The sequence below is a fragment of the Cryptomeria japonica genome, chromosome 10 (genome assembly GCF_030272615.1).
Source record: "Cryptomeria japonica chromosome 10, Sugi_1.0, whole genome shotgun sequence".
In the NCBI taxonomy this organism is placed as follows: domain Eukaryota; kingdom Viridiplantae; phylum Streptophyta; class Pinopsida; order Cupressales; family Cupressaceae; genus Cryptomeria; species Cryptomeria japonica.
In genome coordinates, this window is record NC_081414.1 from 917,522,548 (window position 1) to 917,545,791 (window position 23,244).

The window sequence follows — 23,244 nt, forward strand, 5'->3', positions numbered from 1 at the left end:
ATCACCTTGCAAGAGTGTTGGAGTCACTCTTCCCCCTTCTCAGCAAAAAACCCAAGCTAAAATGATGAATTAAATTGTGTTTTTTACGTTTTTCGCTTTTGTGCTGTAGTGGCCAAGTTTTTGAATAAATCTCGCTGAGTTTTTGTCAAAAAATTGGCGAGTTTTATTCGCAAGTTTAAGTCAAAAAAATTTGTAGGGGTGGAAAACTTGGGGAGTTTTTACAACTCGCTGAGTACCCTGTGAGTAGTCCAACTATGGATTATCCTATTGGATTAATTTAATTCTTTATGGAGCTAAGATTCTATAGGTGCATTTAGTTATATCTCTATGTGCCTTCTAGCATAACTTCTATCTGAGTGTCTATTTGAATGAGAGATCATTTGATGTAGGTCGGTCTGCTTCTACTGCCTTCAAAACAGGTGTGCCTGTTTTTCTACACTCTTATGTTATGTGTTAGATACATGTTAATTTACACACAAATTTACACAGGAAACTTTTATTTTATTTGTTAAAAAACTTATTTTTAATTTGTTTAATCTACTTGAAACATTCTGTCTAGGTATTCTGTTTTTATATAAAATTTTATAGATTCAGTTGGAGTAATTTATCTTTTTTGTTTGTGTAGAAATATAAATGTAGAGGTTTTCAAGATATCAATTTCCATTTCACATTCTTTCTTTTTAATAATTGCTTATTTCATTTGTTTTCTTGATTTAGGTGACCTACATATTCTTTCATTGGAAAAAGGGCACTCCATTTGCTGAAGATCAGGGAATGTATAACAAGCTCACATGGTGGGAACAGATGGACAGTGGGAGGCAATTCACAACCAACAGGAAATTTTTGACTATTGTCCCTCTAGCGTTGTGAGTAAACACTTATCAAGTTGGTTTTTTTCAATTAACTGCTATACAATTTTAATTTCTTTAATAGTTTTTCATAGCATTTTTTATTCTGAAATTTGAATTAGGAATTTTTACTGCATTGAATAATATATGGACCTAGGAACATATATTCCTATTAAATAATTGCAGAACTGTAATTCTAGTCATTGTATAAATATCATCTATAACAAAATGTGAGCTATTACAAATAACCATATTATAACTTAAGCTTCTGTTTTGATTTTTTTCCTTTGGAAGTGTGGATTATTTTATTCCAACTTAAAATGAAGCAAGACAATATTGATTCCATTTTCCCTGTACAGTTGATAACAAGAATGATAATGTGATTTATCTTATTATTTCACAACTGATTAGAAGATTGAGAGAGAAATTATACAAGTTAGAAGATCAAGATGGAAAATCTACATTAGATTGCATATTGAAAACTTATTTATACATATTATTTCGATGTAGGTTATAATGTCATGCTTCCGCCATGACTTCCCTCATAACCTACCTTAAGGAAAAACAAATAAGGAATATATCTATATCTTCAGAGAATTATCTTATTATATAAGACTTAACAATTTTCTTAACTAAATCGAACTCAGACATTAATTTGACCTCATGCACAACATCCACCTATGTAAATGATCAAGTAAGAAGATTCGCTAAGACAACATCTCATTATTATTTACTAAGTAGTGGTTTCAATATTTACAAGGGGTGCAATGACAAATGATCACCCACATGTCTTATTTAAAGGGACACATCAAATTAATAACAATTAAGATAACAATGGTCAGCGGTGGCAAGAGGTAAAGGTCACCAAGGAAAGACGCCACCTTAGGAAGGGATGTGATTATAAAAGAGGCATGACCCTTCCCTTCTAAGGAAGAGGTATACATATGGAAGATTAGCATTTATCAAGGAATCATCGATTGAACAGTGAACAGTAGAAAGACAATCAAATATAAAAGATAGATCCAATTATAGAGATATCAATAGTAGTCAGTAGACTTTGCTAATCAAAGTGCTGGGTATGTGTTGTGACCTTTTCACACATCGCCCCATTGCTAACGGGGACCCCCTCTTTTCCAGCTTTCCTGCGTTGTTGGGTTAGGGTTTTGGCTACTTAGTGGGCAATTTTGTGTTTCCCGTGCCTGAGTTTCGGAGTTTTGATCGTACCTAGTGCCGTTTAGGGTTTTGAGGTTATAGGATCATGTGCGTGAAAATTGAGATTTCCAGATGATCCTAGTTTTTCGTCTAAGTGTAGACCCTTTTGGAGCGTTAACGTGTTTTTAATGTCCTCGTCGGTGATTTCAAGTGCTGAGGTATTTTCAAGCCTTTTGGAGTTGTTTTCTCGCTCCTAGAGAATTATTCAAGATGATTTTGCACTTTATCCCGATAGATTCCCGTGTGTTATGCTCCAAATTTTGATGAATTTGCCCAAGTCCAGTTGAGTTTTATTAAGTTTCGAAGTTTCTAAGTGATTTTGAGTCATCATCTTTCGGAGTAAAATCCATATTCTAAGGGTTAAAAGGTCAAAATTCCATGCTAGAGGTGCTTTTCCCCACTCAAAATCCGGACTGGACATGGATTTCCCCTGAAATCCATACTTGCCTCATTTTTCCACCACTGATAATCCATACTAGGGTCGTGTTTTCCCCTGGAAGCATTAGAATTTGACTAAGTGTCAGGATTTATCCTGACTACCCACGTTTTTCCACCAGGGAGGTATGAATAGGTTGCTGATGATGTTTGCATTCATTCCACACCTGGGTCGATTTTCCACCAGGTATTTGTGATAAGTTTCTGAGGATTTTTGTCTGGATTTTTTATCCAGACTCAGCGATTTTCCATTGCGAATGCATTTCATAATTTTTGAGTCCGGATTTTCATCCAGACTGAGGTCGTTTTTCCACAAGAGGGGTATTTTTGGGTGATGACTTAATTTTTGAGTGGAATTTTCACTCCACACTCATATCGATTTTCCCCTAGCCCATTTTTTGTGCACATTTGATGAATTTTGAGTCCGGATTTTCATCCCGACTAGGATCGATTTTCCCCTAAGGGGATACTTGGCGATTTTTAAAGTGATTTTGGTGAGGATTTTTTAATCCTTACTGGGATCGATTTTCCCCAATTGGCTCATTTTGATTTAAATTGAGATACTTTAATAAATGAGCTCCATTTTAATTGTTTTTAATGAAAGACAATGATTATTTAAAAGATGAAAGCAATTAATAAATGATTTGCAACAAGCATTTAATGTTTTCAACCTTCTAGAAGCAAGTTAGTTTCACCCAAGCAAGTATAAGAGCAAGTGTTTTATCCCACATTGCTTGTGGTGAAACTTGGTGATGAAAGTTAGTTTAAAGGGAGGAGTCCAGCAATATTTTATTATTAAGTTTGCCAGGTGGATTCCATGCAAAGGCGATTTTCTCCATTGTTGGCGATTTTGGAGCAAGTGTTGAAGTGAGTTGTTAGATTGGGGTGTGCATTGAAGACATTTTCAAATTTAAGTATTTGGCGCCATAGCTGGAAAAGTTCGATTTTTGTTTTACAAGTGTTGAGGCGTATTTTGGTGAATTCCCTTCACACTTGGTGGCTGCCATTATTCCTACTTGCTGTCATTTGCTTCGATCTGAGCCTAAACGCCATTATCACAGCAAGGTGACCTCCATTGTTGGTTGTACATTCATTTTTTCAGACTTAACCTTTTTTGCCCAGCCAGCTGCCACTTTAGCGATTTGTATTTGGAGACATTTTGGAGGCACTTTGGGATCATTTTCAGACCATTTGAAGGCTGTTATAGGTCTGCAACTTCGCCATGGCTGCTTGTCTTCAGAAAATTTATCTTTTACCAGCCATACCTATGTTCCCAAAATTGATTTGTTTCATCATCAAGGCTGTTTTTTATCAAGTTTGTGCATATTTTTTAGATAATTGCAACATGTTTTGAGAGGTTAATTTATTAGTTGCAGGTTCTCTTCAGATTTGCGACCTCCATTGTTGACTGCGGAAGGTGTCTTAAGACATTATTTTTGTGAAAACACAACCTTTCACACCTTTCCCTAGTCACTCTTAATCTGGTATACTCCTTTGCACTATGATTTGCACGAAATTTCGAAGTATAAGGAGGTGTTGATTTCTTGAGGGTTTCATACCCTAGTCTTGTCACATTTTGTGTTTAAATTGTTAAGATCTACCAAGAGTGTGGACTATTTTCCTGTCTTCATGCTTTAATTTAGCCTAAAATCGTTAGGAAGTCAGGAATTCTATTAAGAATATTGTATTTTTTCCTAAATTCTAACTTCAAGTTTTGTACATGTGTGGTGTCGAAGTCCGGATTTAAGGAAAAAAGAGAACAACAGAAGATACTGGAGACTGGATTCTATCCAGAGTCTAAGATTTCATCCAGATGGAAGGAAATTACGGATACAAACATGCATTTCCTAAGCCTGAACTTGATGCGACAACAGATGTTCGGAGTCGGAAATCAGATTCCTTCACCAGCATATGTAAACATTATGAAGAGTGGTATTTTTCAAGCCGCTAGATTTCCACAGTCCATACAATGTAGTGAGCTTATCTTGGAGTGTGCATGATGTTATGATCGTTGCTCACGAATGATCAAGACTCCAAAGGGCGTTGTCATTGCCTACCTTGCTGAGGATGCGATTACTGAGATGTTTGGAATTCCACGTGGAACAGATATGAAGGATGCAACTAAGGATGAATATGAAGAGTGGTACATGAAGAAGATGGATGCGTGTAAGAGTATGATAAACAAAGAGTGGATGATCGAGCCTAGGGTTCATCATTCCAAGGCTCCCAGGACACTCATGTGCACAAACTTCAAAGAGGAGTATAGTGACCTAGTATTCCTACTTAACAGAGTGATGGGGACGTTGTAGGGTGCAATATTCGATGGATGGATGTTCTATTTCATCCAGGATTGTCTTAGAGGGACATTGGTAAATTGGTCTAGAATCGTAAGTGACAATCTGGACTTTCAGTTGAGGAATGTAGAGCGGTCCAAGTCATTCGCCATGACTTCCTACTTGGTATACCTGCTTGCACGGTTTGTTTCATACAAAGGATTGATATGCAGAGGTGAAGTCGGGAATGGGCAAGGACAATTTAGGAGTCATGAGTGCTATCCCCAGCTGAACATGTATAGAATTGAAGACTATAAGAGAGTGAACAATGTATTCACCATGTACATCACGCGGATGCTGCAAGGCGGAATCCACAAAAGATTGTCCAAGGAGGCAACAAAGCTAATAGAGAAATATGGATCGTGGTATATTCAGTTTCCCACTTTCACGTACCTTAGGATTCATGGGTTTCAATCCGAACCCTACAGGCTTCCTAGGTATCCGTCCGACAAAATGATTTTGTTCAAAGTGGTGAGAAACTTCTAGAGTTTGATTCCATTCAAAGAGAGAAGCATGGGACATGCATGATATTCCCTATTTCAGTTGGGAAGACGTTGGAGGTTTGCCAGTCTGCCTTAGCCACCAGCACTGCAAGTGAGGAGCTTGCATTCTATCGATTTGCAACCTTCAAAAAAAGAGAAAGATTCGATCCCGATAAGAAAGTTGGAAGGATCAGGGGAGAGAAGCTCATCCACAAGGTAGACATAGAAGATTATTGGGCCAACCTGATGGACGAGTAGGCGGTGAAGAGACGAATGTGGTCCAGAATGTCAATGGATTTCATGAGGAAGTGTGGACTTTTCCTCATTCCTGATTAGGTGTCAGATGACAGGGATCATATGCATCCACAGTATGAGAATAAAATGAAGAAGGCAATCTTATTGCCTAATTGGTCAGAATCAGAAGAGATTGATTTGAATATATTGATGAGAGAGGTCTTGAGTTTCTCCCGTACATGGGTAGATATTCAGATGAATAAGTTAGTTGATATGGGTGTTCCCTTCACTTATGAAAAGATGAAGCCAGAAGAGTTTGCTTTCGAAGACGATCAAAGGACTATCAGTGATGTCAGGATTCATGCAGACGAAGAGAGTTAAGCTCCCAAGAGAGTCAAGGCCAGAGGGAAGAAGATTGAGGAGGTGAAGAAGAAGAAACAAAAGACTATCATTCCTTTACCTATCATTCGTTCACCACCTCTCAGTGTCTCATCAATTAAGGTAATTGAAATAACAGAGCAAAATAAGGAAACCCAACAATGTTCCAACATAGTGATACTACTAGAGAATATTCAGGAGTTACATGCCATAGTGACATTTGCATCACCAAATGAGAATGATGATCAACCATGATCCTCTACTGTCCTTTTGGAGGTTAGTTTGGGAAATGAGGTGTACGATTTGACCAAGAATAATCCTGATGATGATGATGATGTTATCTTGGCATTGAGAGGGCTTGATCGAGAGATGTGTCTCAATGATGGTATGGAGATTGCTGCTATTCCTGATTGGATGATGAGAAGTATGGAAAAGAGTAAGAAAATGCTAGAGGTACAACCTATTGATAACATTGATGATTACCTAGCTAGGAGCAATAATGGGAAAGAACCCAAGAGAGCTGAGATTTTGTTGCACATAGCTAGAGATGAGACAAGAATGCCGATTGCACATGTTGTTGTTCCTATTGGAGGTGTGACAACGGACATTGTTACTCCTATGGATTTCTAGATTACTTCAGTTGCCCGTGGCCGTACATCAAGAGAGCAAGAGTTTCAAGAGGTTGGCGATAAACTTAAGGCGATCAACGCAAGGTTAGATAGAGAAATTGAAGAGAAGGAGAAGTACAAAGAAGAGAATATCAGACTTAGAGAGTATATTGCAGGGATAAGGCGTGAGAATCCCACCCTTATTTCCCCTATTGCAGTTGATCATGGACTACATTCACACTATGAGTTAGCGAGAGATACACTCTTGGAGGTGGAAAAGTGGATTGAGAGTGCAAGAAAACAGGCGGATGATTTCCTTACTCAGTTTGTCCAGGCATATGATAGGACAACAAGGCTCGTGTTTAGAATCCGGTATTTGGAGGGAGTTTGGGAAGAATTCCGGCCTATTCAGGAGAAGACTATTCCACGCCTCAAGGCTTTGAAGAGGATTCCTAATTCCACCTTGGTCAGCAAGAGCATTGTGCACAGTGGAGACATATATGATTTCCATGGCTGGTATTGTTCATTGGCCGTGAAGAGATCAACTTATGAGAACGCCCAGTTGAGCTGTATGGAGATGGAGGGATTGATTTAGGACATTCAGATGAAGATCCTTGCCTCAATTGAGGAGTTATTGGGTGTTGATGTTAGTGATGCTAGTGGTTTACATTTAGCCGAATTAAGAGACAAGATGAAATTTATGTATTTTTGTCAGTTGGACTCTTTGAAGAAGAGTCAGATAGATGACTTGGTCTCTTTGTTGATTCATGTTAATAGTTCGCAAAAGATCATGCCAGATTGGGAGATCACTTTGGACGCTTGCTCGGATTCACTGGATGTGATTCATTTGCAGTAGGATACCTTGCCTAGCATTTCCATGGAGGAGTTAGATTCTGTATTGGCTAGATTCTTGGAGTATGCTAGGAGAGAGAGAGATGCAAGGAGAAATCTTCTAAAAGATTCCCTATTTGATGACTAGGTATCTTTTTATGGGGCCATATGTTGGTGGCGCCATTTTTGAAGTAAACCCTAATAAGGGCAATTCTAGGGTTTTCCATTTTGTAAGAGACTCTATATATACCTCCTTGTCTCTCATTTGTAAGAGAATTTTTGTAAAATTGTTCGTATATGCTGCAACTATTTTTATCTAAATTATTGCATTCATGGTTCTCAATTCCTCCAAGCTAGATTAGAATTTTAGATTAAAATTTATTTTCATGTATATTAGATTGAGTGGAAGATGTGTTGAATATATTTGTGTGGAATCCTTAATCCATACCACTAGCCTCTTGCCGTTGGTAAGTGTGCCTTGTGTGGTCAACTGGAGATTTGAGTAAGCTTAACTTCAACTATTATACGTCCCTTGACAAGCATCAACTTGGATGGTGTCAACGTTTGATGGTAATAGTTTGAAAATCCTTAAGTATACCTTAGACGATTGCACTAAGCTTGTGTCAATACTTGTTTGTGAGACCTTGTCTAGTTTGATTCCACTAAATTCATTCATCATTTCCTACATTATTAGGTCTAGAATAGATTTCATGAACCCTATTCCTTTTGCCCATTTTTTAGTTAGAATTAAGTCTAGAGCCATATTGTTAAAGCCTAAGTTGTCAGCACACCTATTCCGCATATTTCATGATCGAAGAAGATAATCCTAACAGTTGCGTAAGCCCCCAAGTGAACACAACAATTCACATCGACCATTGGGTTACCCACTCGTCAAGACTTGACATGTAGAAACCTTGGAATCATTTTAGTTGATCTTATCCTTAGCATCTGAGGTGATTTTGTTCAAGAGAGGGTAAATTACCTTGGTCATGATTCACTCATCATATAGGAGCATCGACTTTGCCTCTAAGTTGGAGCGCTCACCCTAGGAGAAGCCCACGATGCCATTTTATACTTTAAGGGGGCGTATCAGATGTTATTAATTATAATATAGTCTGCAGCAGTCAAGAATACCTACGATTTTGATCTTTAAGCTCAGTTCTTGCATCGATTTACCTATCTAGCTGAAGTGCTCCCTTGGTGAGAGCATGGCGATGATTCTTGGTGTTGGAGGGAGCACTTAGAGGCTGCATACATTTTATTAATTACTGCTTACTACAGAAACAGGGGCGGTAGATTGGGAATCACGATTTGGCTTGTGGAGGATTCATACACAGTGGATATGGCTTGCTTCTTCAAAGATCAGGATTAGGCAATCTTCCTATCAGGTTCATGCTTCACTTTAGTTATAGATTGCATTGTCAAATAAATTGTTGGTATGACTGCCTTGGCTGGTAATTAGTAATTTCTGAGTATAGGAATATGTATGTAATTTGCAAGTTTAGAGCTTGTTGGCTGTAACAAGGATTGTATTGAATAAAGAAATCAGTTCTGAGCCCTATATATGCTGTAATAAGTTTGTTCAAGTCCGAGGATGCATGATAATTGTTTGACAAAATGTCAACTAGCTGAATAGGATGATGGTATGCTTTCTTTATCAGTAATTTATTTCAGTTCATTGCATTCATATGTTCCAATAAGCAAAACCAAAGAAACTGCATAACACGCAGAGTTATACAAAAGCTGTCCAGTGTCAATAACACGCAAGTTATTCAGTCTGAAAATTAGAACAGTAGATTGAAGGTTATTAGTCAACTGTTTGTCAATATTCCCTACACATTTCAGTCATATAACAGCAGGGGATATTACAAAAGGCTACTGGAGGCCAATGAAGTGAAGATGCAGCTGAAAACTCTCATTGAGCAGGGACTTGTAAGACAAAATCAGGATGGAACTTGGTGGGTGTATGTTGACAAAATCAGTGTCAGGAATACACATTTACTACCAAGGATACACCAACTACAACTGGTTAAGTACTTCTCCAAACTTGATCTCAAATTGAGATATTACCAAGCAAGGGATAAACGATGGAGATGTTTGGGAAACTGTATTTAAGACTAGGCAAGGGCTATTTGAAAAGCTTGTTCTTTTGTTTGGGTTGTGTAATGCATCAACTAGCTTCCTAAAATTAATGAGTGAGGTCCTTAGACCACTCCCTGGCTCATGTGATTGTTTATTTGGATGATGTCCTTGTTTTAGGAGGACATAAGAGGAGTATATGTTTCATCTCAAGCAAGTTCAACAATTTTGAGGAAGAATAAGCTATTGTTGAATGGAAAGAAATGTAAGTTTGCGCAAACATCATTTAATAATTTTATCCCTTGAACATTGTAAACATTTGCATTGACTAGATTTATTGGCACAAGGAACATGAACTCACTTTTTTCGAGTTTTCTTCCCTTTGGAGGGTTTTTAGGATGTGTGCTGCCACATTCCAAGCCTTGACTCAAATGGAGGGATTTTTACTTTTCCTAGCCAATAAATTTCCTTGTCTAGCAATTTTGTTCCCTTTTCTCTATAGGTAGGTAGGTGGTATCATTTCCTATATTGATGATGATTTATGTTTTTTCTTTTTGTGTAATGTGTTTGCATATTGTATTGTTTTAAATTTTTGTTTAGGTTAGGTGTTAGAATAGGCTTGACGCTATTGCTCCCATAAGTTCTCTTATGCCACAAGTTTGCTTCATGGTCCCCAAAAAGAGCCAATGGTTGTACTTGTACCCATACGAAACTCAACTATTGTACTCCCTTTTGTAAAGTTTGTCATCAACTGATTGCTATATGTGTGTCAATCCAAGCAATTTTGGTTTCCCTAGGTTAGTTTGCAAGATCATCCTATCAAAATCCATGCACTTCAACTAACACTTTTGCAAGGTAACAGTGATGTCAAAGGAAGCAGGAGATCAGCAACCTGCGAGAGCAGAACACGAGCAATAATAGGGGCAGAAGAAAAACAAAACAACAAAGTGGCAAAATAGTTGGTGAATTCTCCCTAAATTTCCTCTTTTTGGTTCAAGTCATCCTAAAGTTTGCTTAAACTCATGAAACTTGTTTCAATTCATGTTGGTGCACATTTCAATATGGCCAAACCATCGGTAAACTCCACCTTATCTTGAAAACAATGTTGAACCTTAAGTCTGTACGAGCATTTTTATGATGGTTACTAAGCACAATTTCTGCCCAAGTGTCTCTATGCACACTTTTATGATGATTTAACTAAGCTCAATTTATGCCCAAGTGTCTCTAGGCACGTCTATGATGGCTTAACCAATCACAAACTCTGCCCAGGTTTGTGAGAAAGTTGAAATTTAGTAGACTCTCATTTTAACTGGCTTAGGGCAGCAATATTTCTTACAAACACAATAAAATGGTTGAAACGTAAGTGAAGTGTGCACGAAAGGCAACATAAGAATGACAAACTTGAAATCAGGCATACCTTTTGAGTGTCTTTGCCACATGTTATTTCTGCCAGCGGTTATAAATCTTTGGCAAATCTATTAGTGATCTATGCCTTTGACAAAGAAATATAATTAAGGAAGGTTGTGCACACCTTTTGGATGGTTAACCTGTTACTTTTTTTCTTCCAAAACACCTAAAATAAGGCTGACACGTGTTTAGCACATGCCAGGTGTAATGTCCCCAATTTGAAAGGTGACAGTTAATTAAATTGATTTTTATTAAGTTGTCAAAAATAAATAAAAATATCCAATGATGACTTAATATTAATTAATTAATTTAATTAAATAAACAATAAAATATTATCATATTGTCACTTTATGAAATAAAGTTCTCCAAATGTGGCTGGGCGAATATTCTAGAAGCTTCTTGGAGTTTTTTATAAGGAGACTGGAGGGAGGAAGTAAGACATGCTTTTGATTTGATTAATTGTTTATGATTTCTAGAGACGAAAACCTTTAGAAGTTTGAAGTAGGGCTGGATGAAAACCTAGCTCTTCCAAGAGGTGGATTTGCAACGGAGTTCACAGCTGGGCCAAATTTGTGAAGTCTCCGTTGGAGACAAATTTCTAGATAAGTCATACTTTCAATATTAATACTGTATCTACTTGGAATGTTTATTTTGAACTTGGGAAATAAGAATATTTATGTTTAGAGTCTTTCGGAGAATATAAGGATTAGGTATTTTATGACTTTTTCCTTTTGCAATATTAATATTAGTGCCTTTGAAAGATCGTGGCTTATTGAATTTTGGCTTGAAAAATATTAAGGCTGCCAATTATATATGTGCCTAAAGTTTCTAGGCTCTGGAAATAATTATTTTGGGCCGACACGAGAAGAAGGATATTGTCTATCAGGGGTGTTAGATTCGAGCTTCACATAAATTCGACTCATTGTTGCTAATACCTGTGCCATCGCTGCTATTAAAAAATAATATAAAATCGAAGGCTTCAGTATTCCTAGTGTTTGGCAACTAATTATTTCTTATTGGGCCTAGTGATATTGGTGCTGATATTGTACCTAGTCTGGAGAGAATATTTTATAGTTGTTAATGCATGGTAGCTTCGGTAAGATAAATGATTGAATGAGAGATAAATGAAGTCTCTCATTCAATCATTTATCCTATCGATAAACCATCAAGAAAATTTCAAGCTATTTCATTTGATAATCCTTCCTCATTTATATATTAAATATACTTAGTCGATCAATATCGATAATCATATTATAGCATGGCATATCGGTGATCACCGATGGCTATCGGGTTAACCATGTATCGCGATTTACATTGGATTTGTTCCTAGCGATAAACAAATAATGATTATCGAGTTGCTTTCGGGTGGCAAAGTATGCATCGCTTGACATATATAACCTTTAGTTAGTGATCGATGTTGGTTAACTTAGACACCGATTCACATCGGTTAATATGCCATGCAAACATCGTTTGGCATACATCGTGAATACCGATTGGCATACACACTAAGTTACGTGGACCTCGATTAGTATCGGGCTGGTAATTATAGAAACACCGGTTGATAATATATATCAAAGGGTGCGATCAAGTAGTGTCTTGATCGGTCATGTCCATAAGACATGACTGGTCAAGGCACTGCTTGATCCTCCCCTCTTGCATCTATATATCATTTGATATTTGTGAAGAGGATATTGAAATCGATAAATATTCCTCTCACCTGCCAAACAAAGAAGATAGTCAGATTTATAATAGAGATAGATAATACATAGATATAGAGAATACAAATTAGAATACATCTTGCATATTGAATTGAAAATTGAACAACATTTACATGGTATCAGAGCTATAGTTAAATCAAACCTGAGGCCGTTCAATTTTACGTAAAATTCAAATCAAGCATATATTCAAAATCACAATTCTCTCAATGGCTAGCGCTATTAGATTTGAAGATAGACTCGGAGGAGGTGATGACTTCTCAGCATGGAAATTCAGAACTCAAATGATTCTAAAAGAAAATAAAGTCGAATCATTTGTAAATACTGAAACTGCAGAACCTGAGACTGCACCTGACAAAGCAATTTGGAGAGAAGGAAATGATAAGGCTATTAAAATCATAGTTGATGGGGTAAGAAACAATATCATGCTCATCATAAGGAAACATGAAACAACCTTCAACATGTTCAAAGCACTTGAATACGCTTTTGAGATATCTAATGCCAGTAGAACCTTGGCTTTAAAAAGAGAAATAAATCACATAGCCATGATAAAAGGAGAATCAATCAATGCCTACTTCATGCGAATATCTGCCCTAAGGGATGAATTGGCAACCCTTGGATATGAGATCCAAAGCAAAGAATTAACCCTCATTGCTCTAGATGGGTTGCCTAGCATATGGGAAACATTCGTCCAAGGCATCAGTGCAAGGGATGAATTCCCAAAATTCGATAGGCTAAAGGCTGACTGTCTCCAAGAGGAATCAAGGCAAAATAAGAAAGGGATCAAACAGAAGAATATAGGTGATGATCTTCAAGTTCTAAATACAAACTCAAACAAGAAAAGCAACCAGAAGCAATTCAAGAAGAGAAAAAGTCGTCACGGCAAGAACACCTTCAAGAAGGACCTTTCTCAGATTCAGTGTTACAGATGTGACAAATTTGGGCACTATGTTGCCAAATTTCCATAAAGAGCTAAGCAAGCCACATTTGCCAAAACAGGAAAATCTAAAAGGGAAGAGGACTCTGAGAAGTATGTACTCTATTCAGCACTCACAAACCAAGCATCAAACAAAGTGAACTCCTGGGTGATTGACAGTGGCTCATCCAGACACATTACAGGATTCAGAGAAGTACTAGACTCAATGAAAGAGGAGAATGATGAGGAAGTAACTATCGGAGATGTCTCTACACATCCAGTCAAAGGAGTTGGAACCTGCACCATCAAACTAAAGTCGGGTGTATCATTACAACTTAGAGGAGTACTATATGTTCCAAGCATCAAGAGAAATCTAGTCTCAATATCAGCACTGGAGGACAATGGATACACAGTAACCTTCATGGACAACAAAGTATTGGCTTGGCCAAAGAACTCATCCATCAAGAAAGCTAAAACAATTGGTCAAAGACAAGGCTACTTGTATGAGCTATGCACATAGCCCAACTTAGTCCTAATTCATGAAACTACAGATGCAAATGAAATCTAGCATAGAAGACTAGGGCACCTAAATTTTAGAGCTTTATCATCAATGGGAGACCTTGTCACAGGTCTACCTAAGTTAAAGCAATATCATTCAGGGGCATGCACAGGATGTACCCTAGGTAAAAATACTAAGGGTGCTTTTCAGAATAACACTAGGAAAACAAGTAAAATTTTAGAGTTAGTTCACTCTGATGTATGTGGACCTATGTCCGTACCTTTATTGGGGGGATTTTTGTATTATGTAATATTTGTTGATGACTACTCTAGGAAAACTTGGATCTACTTTCTGAAATGTAAAGAATTAGAAGAGATCCTTAATAGGTTTAAAGAATTCAAAACACTAACAGAGAACTACACAGGAAATAAAATTAAAACCCTAAGAATTGATAATGGGGGGGGATACACATCAGAATTATTTAAGGAGTTTTGTAAAAATTCAGGGATTAAGAGGGAGTTAACAATAACTTATAACCCTCAACAAAATGGGATAGCTGCAAGGAAAAATAGGACAATCGTTGAAGCTGCCAAAGCTATGATTCTTGATCAGAATCTAAATATCAATCTTTGGGCAGAAGTAACTAGCACTGCTGTATATATTCAAAACATATGTCCCCACTCTCATCTTGAAGATAAGACCCTTGAGGAAGTCTCTACTAAATCAAAACCTGATATTAGCTACCTTAGGATATTTGGATGCCCTGTCTATATTCATGTACCTAAGGAGAAAAGATTAAAATTAGAGCCTTCTGGAAAAAGGGAAATCTTTGTAGGATATAGTGAAACCTCCAAAGCTTACAGGATCTATATACCTGGTCAAAAGAATATTGAACTAAGTAGGGATGTGATCTTTGAAGAAGACTTAGCATTCAAAAGAGCCTAAAGCTCTCTAGACCCTGAAGTCTATATCCCCACCCCTAGCATAGATAGAGATCCTACTCCTGAGCTTTAGAGGGAGAATCCTGAGGAAACTATAAGTGAAACTCAAAGTTGACCTAGAGAAAACTTCAAGAAAAGACCACTATGGGCCACCAAGATTGTAGCAGAAGCTCAGAAGTTTGTTGCTCCTTCAGGGACATTTAGGGAAAGCAAAAGGCCTAACAATTTCACTAGCTATGTTGCCCTTATGAATGATCTCTCTAAAGTTGAACCAAACAATGTATCAGAGGCTCTTGAACATCAAGTATGGAAGGATGCCATGTCTGAAGAGTATCAATCTATTATGAAAACTGATGTTTGGGAGATTGTGACTAGGCCAACTAAGAAATCTGTCGTTTCATCTAAATGGCTTCTTAAGATCAAACATGCTGCAGACAGTAGTATTGAAAAACACAAGGCTAGATTTGTAGCTAGAGGTTTCTCACAAAAGGAAGGAATAGATTATGAAGAAACTTTTGCACCTGTTGCCAGATATACATCAGTAAGAGCTGTATTAGCCATTGCAACAGCAAAGGGGTGGAAGTTACACCAGATGGATGTTAAGACAACATTTCTAAATGGTGAGATCTCAGAAGAAGTCTACCTAGAGCAACCTGAAGGGTTTGAAATTTATAATGCAGTCTCATGTGTGTAGACTCAAGAAAGCTCTCTATGGGCTTAAACAGGCTCCCAGGGCCTGGTATGAAAGAATTGACACCTATCTCTCAGGACTCGACTTCTCTAAAAATGATGCAGATCCTAATCTCTACTACAAAAGAAATAAAGGTTATATGCTAATGTTGATTTTATATGTTGAATTCTTATTAATCACAAGAAATGATCACCTTATAGATCAATGCAAGAAAGATCTATCCAAAAAATTTCATATGGACTTAGGACTCCTTCATTACTTCCTAGGATTGGAAGTATGGCAGAATTCTGACAACATTATACTAAACCAAGGAAAGTATACCTTGGATATTTTGAAGAGATTCAGAATGCCAAACTGTAGGCCCATGACCTCTCCTATGGAAACCAATTTACATAAACTTAAAGAAGCAGCCGCAAAGTCACAACCCATTGACTCTACTCAATATAGACAGCTGATTGGGTTCCTGATGTACTTGGTGAATACAAGGCTAGATATCTGTTATGCAGTCAATGCCTTAAGTCAGTTCATGTGTGAACCTAAGGAGATACACCTGGTTGTAGTAAAGCACATCATGAGATACCTACAAGGTACCCTAAACCTTGGTCTCAGATATGAGAAAGTTGATATAGACCTACATGGATTTACAGATTCAGATTGGGTTGGAAGTGTAACTGACAGAAAAAGCACTTCAGGGTGTTGCTTCAGTCTAGGTTCAGCCATGATATCTTGGATCAGCAGGAAGCAGTCCTCTATAGCTCAAAGCTCCACCGAGGCAGAATACATTGCAGCTTCTATGGCTGCTCGAGAGGCAATATGGCTTAGGAAGTTGCTTGTGGGGTTATTTGGAGAACCTATGAAACCCACTATTATACATTGTGACAATCAAAGCTGCATAAAACTTTCAGTTAATCCAGTGTTCAATGACAGATCCAAGCATATTGAGATCCCATACCACTATGTGCGAAATATGGTAGACAAAAATGTGATTCAATTAGAATTTGTTTGTACAGGAGATCAAACGACAGATATTCTGACCAAACCTCTTTCCAGAGTGAAGGTTGATCACTTCAGAAAAGGTTTAGGTATGATAGAAAGGTAATTTGCTTTGTAATCTGTATTTACATATCAATAAGATGTTTAATGTGTAAACTTCTTTGTCATGATAGGACATTTTGGATTTTATCCCTTGGGTTCATATCTAAGAGGTGACGATCTCCCAAGATAATGAACACTTGTATGGAGACATTATAAAGTGACGATCTTATAATGTCCAAACCAGTTATCATGTTGGATCTTTGGTGTGTCATGGATGAGCCATGATTGTGTTGTGGTAAAACATTTATATGAGATGTTAGTGCACCTACCACAACTTGGATAAAGATGAGAATTGAATATTTTCTCATATGATTATCCTTAAGTATTGCGTGCTTAGGCAATACTGATATCACATGTTAAGGTGATATCCTGTCATCACAAGATTGATGTGATAGACATGTTGTATCACGTGTTTAGGTGATACTTCATATCATGTGATTAGGTGATATGATTTCCTAGAAAGTTGGATTGTGTAAAGAATGCTAACTATCATTTGAATTGTGATGCTTGATACACTGCTCTCATTTATCTTACCTAGCTAAGAGGGAGTGTTAATGCATGGTAGCTTCGGTAAGATAAATGATTGAATGAGAGATAAATGAAGTCTCTCATTCAATCATTTATCCTATCGATAAACCATCAAGAAAACTTCAAGCTATTTCATTTGATAATCCTTCCTCATTTATATATTAAATATACTTAGTCGATCAATATCGATAATCATATTATAGCATGGCATATCGGTGATCACTGATGGCTATCGGGTTAACCATGTATCGCGATTTACATTGGATTTGTTCCTAGCGATAAACAAATAATGATTATCGAGTTGCTTTCGGGTGGCAAAGTATGCACCGCTTGACATATATAACCTTTAGTTAGTGATCGATGTCGGTTAACTTAGACACCGATTCACATCGGTTAATATGCCATGCAAACATCGTTTGGCATACATCGTGAATACCGATTGGCATGCACACTAAGTTACGTGGACCCCGATTAGTATCGGGCTGGTAATTATAGAAACACCGGTTGATAATATATATCAAAGGGTGCGATCAAGTAGTGTCTTGATTGGTCATGTCCATAAGACATGACCGGTCAAGGCACTGCTTGATCCTCCCCTCTTGCATATATATATCATTTGATATTTGTGAAGAGGATATTGAAATCGATAAATATTCCTCTCACCTGCCAAACAAAGAAGATAGTCAGATTTATAATAGAGATAGATAATACATAGATATAGAGAATACAAATTAGAATACATCTTGCATATTGAATTGAAAATTGAACAACATTTACAATAGTGAAGAGTCATACTTCTCGGTCAGACAGCTCAGTTTGGTCTCTCTGGCGCCATTCATCTTCAGCGCAACTCCTTTAAAGCTAGAGTGATCCTTGAATAGTGAGCTTGGGTTTGTATTCATTCTGGAGGCAGCTGTGTATTGCTGAAGCATTGATTGTAGGGAACTATTATGAGGTGAATGCTTTGTTAAGGTAAATTGATGTTATTAAACAATAGAGACGAAAGCTTTATATAAATAATTTACAAGAGACATTGTTTGTAGAAGAAACAATCGTTAATAGAATGCAGAAAAGGAAACTTCCTAAACTAACTAAGATGACCATTAAAGAAACATTATATTATTTAATACCCTCACTTAATGGTCATTGTACAAACTACCCTACAAAAGACATTGCAGAGTGTTCTGAAGAGCAGGGGGTGCTTCCCAATGCAAGCATTCATATCAGTATCACTTCCTCATGTGGCATTGGTTCAACCATATGAAATTTCTGTGTCCCTTGGTGTGGGAGGAAGGACTTCAGCAATTCGTGAAAATCTCGCTGTGAGTGGAAGTCTCTGATATTGATTATTCAACAGTAGTGACTGTTATGTTCCTATGAGTATTGGAGGCATAATTTCATATTGAGTCACAAGACTGGAAATTCTGAGTTGTTAACGGTCAGAATATTCCATTGCATTCCGATTGTCATGCAGTTGCATATTTTATTCTTAGAGACTCCTTTATCTGCTTGTGGTTGCACTGTTTGTTCATTATTAAATGAAGGGAATAATCATCATCTTTTATGCAAACTGTTTGTGAAAATTCTGTATTGTCCCCAAGTAGGGATTACCTGAATTTTGTCCTAAATTAGTAATTCCACAATATAGTTTTATCATTTTTTCAAATTAAGAGAGTGACTTAATCTAGTCATTCAATAAACTGACAAATACATACATGGATTAATAGCACATATATTACAAAGAATGATAAACATGTCTTTCTACCTATAACCAATCATAGTTTAGTTTGGTAGGAAAGCCTTGAGAGGGCCCCTGTAAACTGCTCGACCCAACTAAGCCCAAGAGCGCACAATGTCACACTATGACAACTCACCTCTTGGCCCTCAAAAGGCAGGAGCGCCCCACTATGACAATTCCATCCGTTGGGGTGGCCTACTTAGCCTGGGAGAACCGGTAAACTGCAATTCCCTAACTTCATTCATTCCTTTGATTGATTACTGTTGAGTATGTTGTCATTGTTCTCAAAGGTTTGATGATTAAGGCCGTATAAATCTCAGCGAATTACTTGAAGTATTGAAAATTGGATTGAACTGATTGAGGTGCTTGAGGTGCTTGAGCTGCTTGCTTGGCTGTCAGCTTGAGCTATGTGGGTGTCTACTTGTGCTGCCTGCTTTAACCTGCTGCTTGTCTACATCACCTGCTTGACAACCAAGTCATACTGACATGTCATCAATTGGAGTCGAATTAATCTTTGCCCAGTGGTTACTAAGGGTACAGGTGTTAATATTGAATGGTGCGTAGAGGTGCAAAAATGAAGGGAATCATATCCTTGTTTAGAATTAATGTGTGGTAAAAGGTTGGAGAAAGTTCATAAGTTTTATTTTAATTAAAGCTGCTGCTTTCATCGTGGAGTTTCTGAACTAATACGTTTACGTGTTGAGTATTTTAGTGACGGGATGTAAAAGAGACAAATATGCAAAGACAGAGTGCATTTAAAGTTTTTTTATACAGCAGCCGATGATATAATTTTGGAGGGGCAGATGTGGTAGAAATTTTTAAAAATAGCGATGCTTGCGGTGGTTGAGTAGTGGTGCACAGCAAGTGCGAGTAAAGTTTTTATAATAGTCAGATATTGAATGTTCTGGTGGTTGCTATTTTTTCTGAAGTTTTGTGCAAACCGTTGGTAAGTGTTTATGAAAAACGTGGTGCATATTTACAGTTAGGAGTGGTAGCATTCAAAAATACTGTGGTGAATCGGGGAATATGCAGTTAAGGAGCAGTCGTGTGGTTAGTTAAGTAGTAGAGTTTTAAAAAAAAACATGTATCTTTTATCAGCATACGCAGAAGTTTAAGAAAAATATATATGAAGATGGTGCAGTGTAGAGTATTTTCATATGCAATATATGTTTAGTAGATGAGAGATAGAAAGTGTGAATGAAAGGGAGTTTTCTATGGCAGACTGTGATTAGATTTCAGAAGTGTTTGATGCAAGGTAAAAGACTGGTTATCATTATGCATGAATATTATTATGGAGCTTATAGGCAGGTGAGAAATTAGTAATTAATCTTGTGAACCAAAGGCTTATTTTAAGTAGCAAATTGTAAAACTCTATAAGGAGATAAGTTCGAGGTTGGTGTCTCTTTTTGATGGAGTAGGTGCTTCGTCATTGTTGATCAAGTTTCTTGGAGAGTTAGTGCTCTCAGAAAACTGTCTTTTTGTAATCAGGGTTGGTGCCCATTAATGTTAATGAAAGCTTTTTGATGCCATGGTTTTTTTTACCCGAGAGGGTTTTCCACAAGAAATCTTGGTGTTCATGTCTTAATGGTTGTTTTCTTTATGCTCTATATGATTTTATGCTTTCATAGTTTTAAAAAGTTCTGAAATACTGATAGCCATATCTTGTAGTGGCTATTTCCAGCATTCTATTCTAGGTAATGGATAAAAGGCTATTTTAGGCAATTTGTATCTTATTAGTTGTTTTAGGATTAGATTTGATCAAAGTTCATATCTTTTTGCCTTTTTTGCAGCTTGTGGACAGGTTTGTTTTAAAACAATTCTGTTTGCGATGTTCTATTTTTATGTGTAAATCCACGAAAGCTATTCTTTGTAACCTATAAAAAAGTGCTTTGAACACAAACTCTTAATTATACTTGAAGTCAAGTTCATGCCGTAGAGATTGTCATTAACATATTTGATCGAAATTTTTTTGTGTTTGTGTAAAGTTTTCATAAGTGGATTATAGAAAAGAATCATGTTAAGCTTTGTATTGACACTGTGTTTCGTCTTAGTAAATAGCTTTGTATGCTTCTAAGGGTTATCTTTTCTCGTATCTTACACCATGGCTTCATTATTAGTAATAGTTTTGCTTAATGCTCTCTTGTTTATTTGGATCTACTCTTCTCTACTTTCAGCCAGTTAGTAAGAATTTCTGTTTATCTTCATTTTGGATATTTGTGAGCTTTATTCATCAAAAAGTTTTGTTTGTGAGATGAGTACCTTTTAGGTCTTGAATTCAACCTTTGAGATCCAAAAGATAGGTCAAGTTTTACTTTCAGTTATTATCTTTAATGCAAGATCCCATTGAGAATCTAGTACAGTGTGCATAATTGTTAATTCTTGTTCATTGCTTTAGGTCTAGGAGTGGTTTTAGATCTTAGGGAACCACCTTTACTATTTTGAAGAGAGGTTGTCCTTGTGTGCTGTTTTGTTTTGTATTTTCTCACAACAGAGAAATTAAAACCCTAATAAGGTGCATTCAATTTTTAATATGTATGCCAAAGGGCACCACTTACCCATGTAAGCTAATCAGATTATTCTTTTCCCTACAAATGAGTGATTTGAGCACATGAACTCTTAAGGATAGTTGAAGTTAAGCTTATGCTGCTATTTGATGTAATTTTATTGTTCATTTATGAATTTCATAAGTGGATATAGTAGAGAATTGAGTTAAAATTTGTTTGAACTCTTGGCATTCATCTTGCATGCTTCTAAGGTTTTCTCTTTTTCAATCTTACAGTATGGCTTCATTATTAGTACTAGTTTTGTTTAGTATTCTTGTTTTTGTGGTACAGTTCGATTGATCTCTACTTTCAGCCAGTTAGTAAGTGTTCATGTTTTAGTTTAGTCGCAAGCTTTTATTCATAAAAAAAGTCCTTTGCCCAACCTTTGAGATCCTAAAAGATATGTTCGGTTTACTTTAAATTATTTCCTTTAATGTAAACCCCTTTGAGAATTGTGTATAGCGTGCAATTCTTGTTCGTAGCTTTAGGTTCAGGAGTAGTTTTATATCTTAGGGAGCTTCCCTTGCTAATTTGAAGAGGTTATCTGTGATGTTCTGTTTTGTGTTGCTTCACAAAAGAGAATTTAAAACCCTAATAGGGCAGATGCAATTTTCAGTATGCACATGAGAGGTTATCACTTAATCATGTAAACTAATGAGATGACTTCTGGTACCAAATTGCAGTAAGTGGTTGATTTGTAGGGTCTATGATGCATGATATATTATTAGTATGTTCATTTACCTAATACAATGTAACTCTTGTATATATCGCTGTCATTGAATGAGGCTGTACTTCTAGAGTTGGGCACAATCTTCCATTTTGATGTAGTTGGTATATTTTTCCACTTGCCTCTTTTATTTTGTAATGTTAGTTCATCATAAATACTTGGGAATGAAGTGCTTTATTTTTAATATTTGCAGGTATTTAATTGCGTGCCATACAACGAACTATCAAAATCCGTCACTATTCTTGAATACCTTAGCAGTGGGCGTTTTAGTTATTGCAAAATTTCCAAATATGCACAAAGTTCGCATTTTGGGCATCAATGCTGATTACCCATCATAAATGTAAACGAGTTACATGGCACTGAATCTACACCTCGATATTCATGTTTGCAAGACTATTGCCATGGGCTCACTACCAATTGTGTCATCCCTTTGATGCAAAGGTGACAATAGATGATCTCTGGGAAATCGGAGTGACTATGTACTTTAATAATTAATGTTTTTTAGATGTTCAGAATTGATACGCATCAATTTGAACTGTAACATTTTCAAATATGCAGTTCAGTGTATAATGTTACAGAGATGCGAAAATTGGTTTTGCATCTGCAGGCACTGTAGGCCCATGTGTTGTGTCACAAAGGATGATTCTATTTTGTATACATGGTGCAATTGTCTATAGTTATACTACAAAATATTCATAAATATGGCAGCTGACTTTAAACAGAGTTAATGGGTCTGCAAATTGTGATAATTATTGTATCTTATATGTTAAACAGGCAAGAAAATGCTTTTAGTTCTTTATTGAAGGAGAAAGTTACATAACAAAACTCAGCTTCAAAGAAGTTCACAAGAATTTCATTAAACATTAAACTCATGAAACTCCAAACTCCAATACCGTAATTGAATGATTGAGTTCAATACAAAATCATAAGTATACAGAGTATCAGTAATTCTGTCAAAATAGCCCCTTAGACTAAGCAAATTTGAGGAATCACAATGCGTCCTC

The 23,244-nt window shown here is 36.7% G+C and overlaps 1 protein-coding gene across 1 annotated transcript in view; it reads left to right on the forward strand.

Moving 5' to 3' along the window:
* The window catches only part of LOC131036203 (uncharacterized), a 66,123-nt gene extending 43,155 nt beyond the window's left edge, over nucleotides 1–22,968 (forward strand). The window contains exons 2-3 of the mRNA XM_057968047.2: nucleotides 718–866; nucleotides 22,434–22,968. Coding sequence (XP_057824030.2) covers nucleotides 718–866; nucleotides 22,434–22,578 — 294 coding nt within the window. The 3' untranslated portion in view covers nucleotides 22,579–22,968. The remainder of the gene's footprint in view (nucleotides 1–717; nucleotides 867–22,433) is intronic.
* The last annotated feature ends 276 nt before the right edge of the window (nucleotides 22,969–23,244 follow it).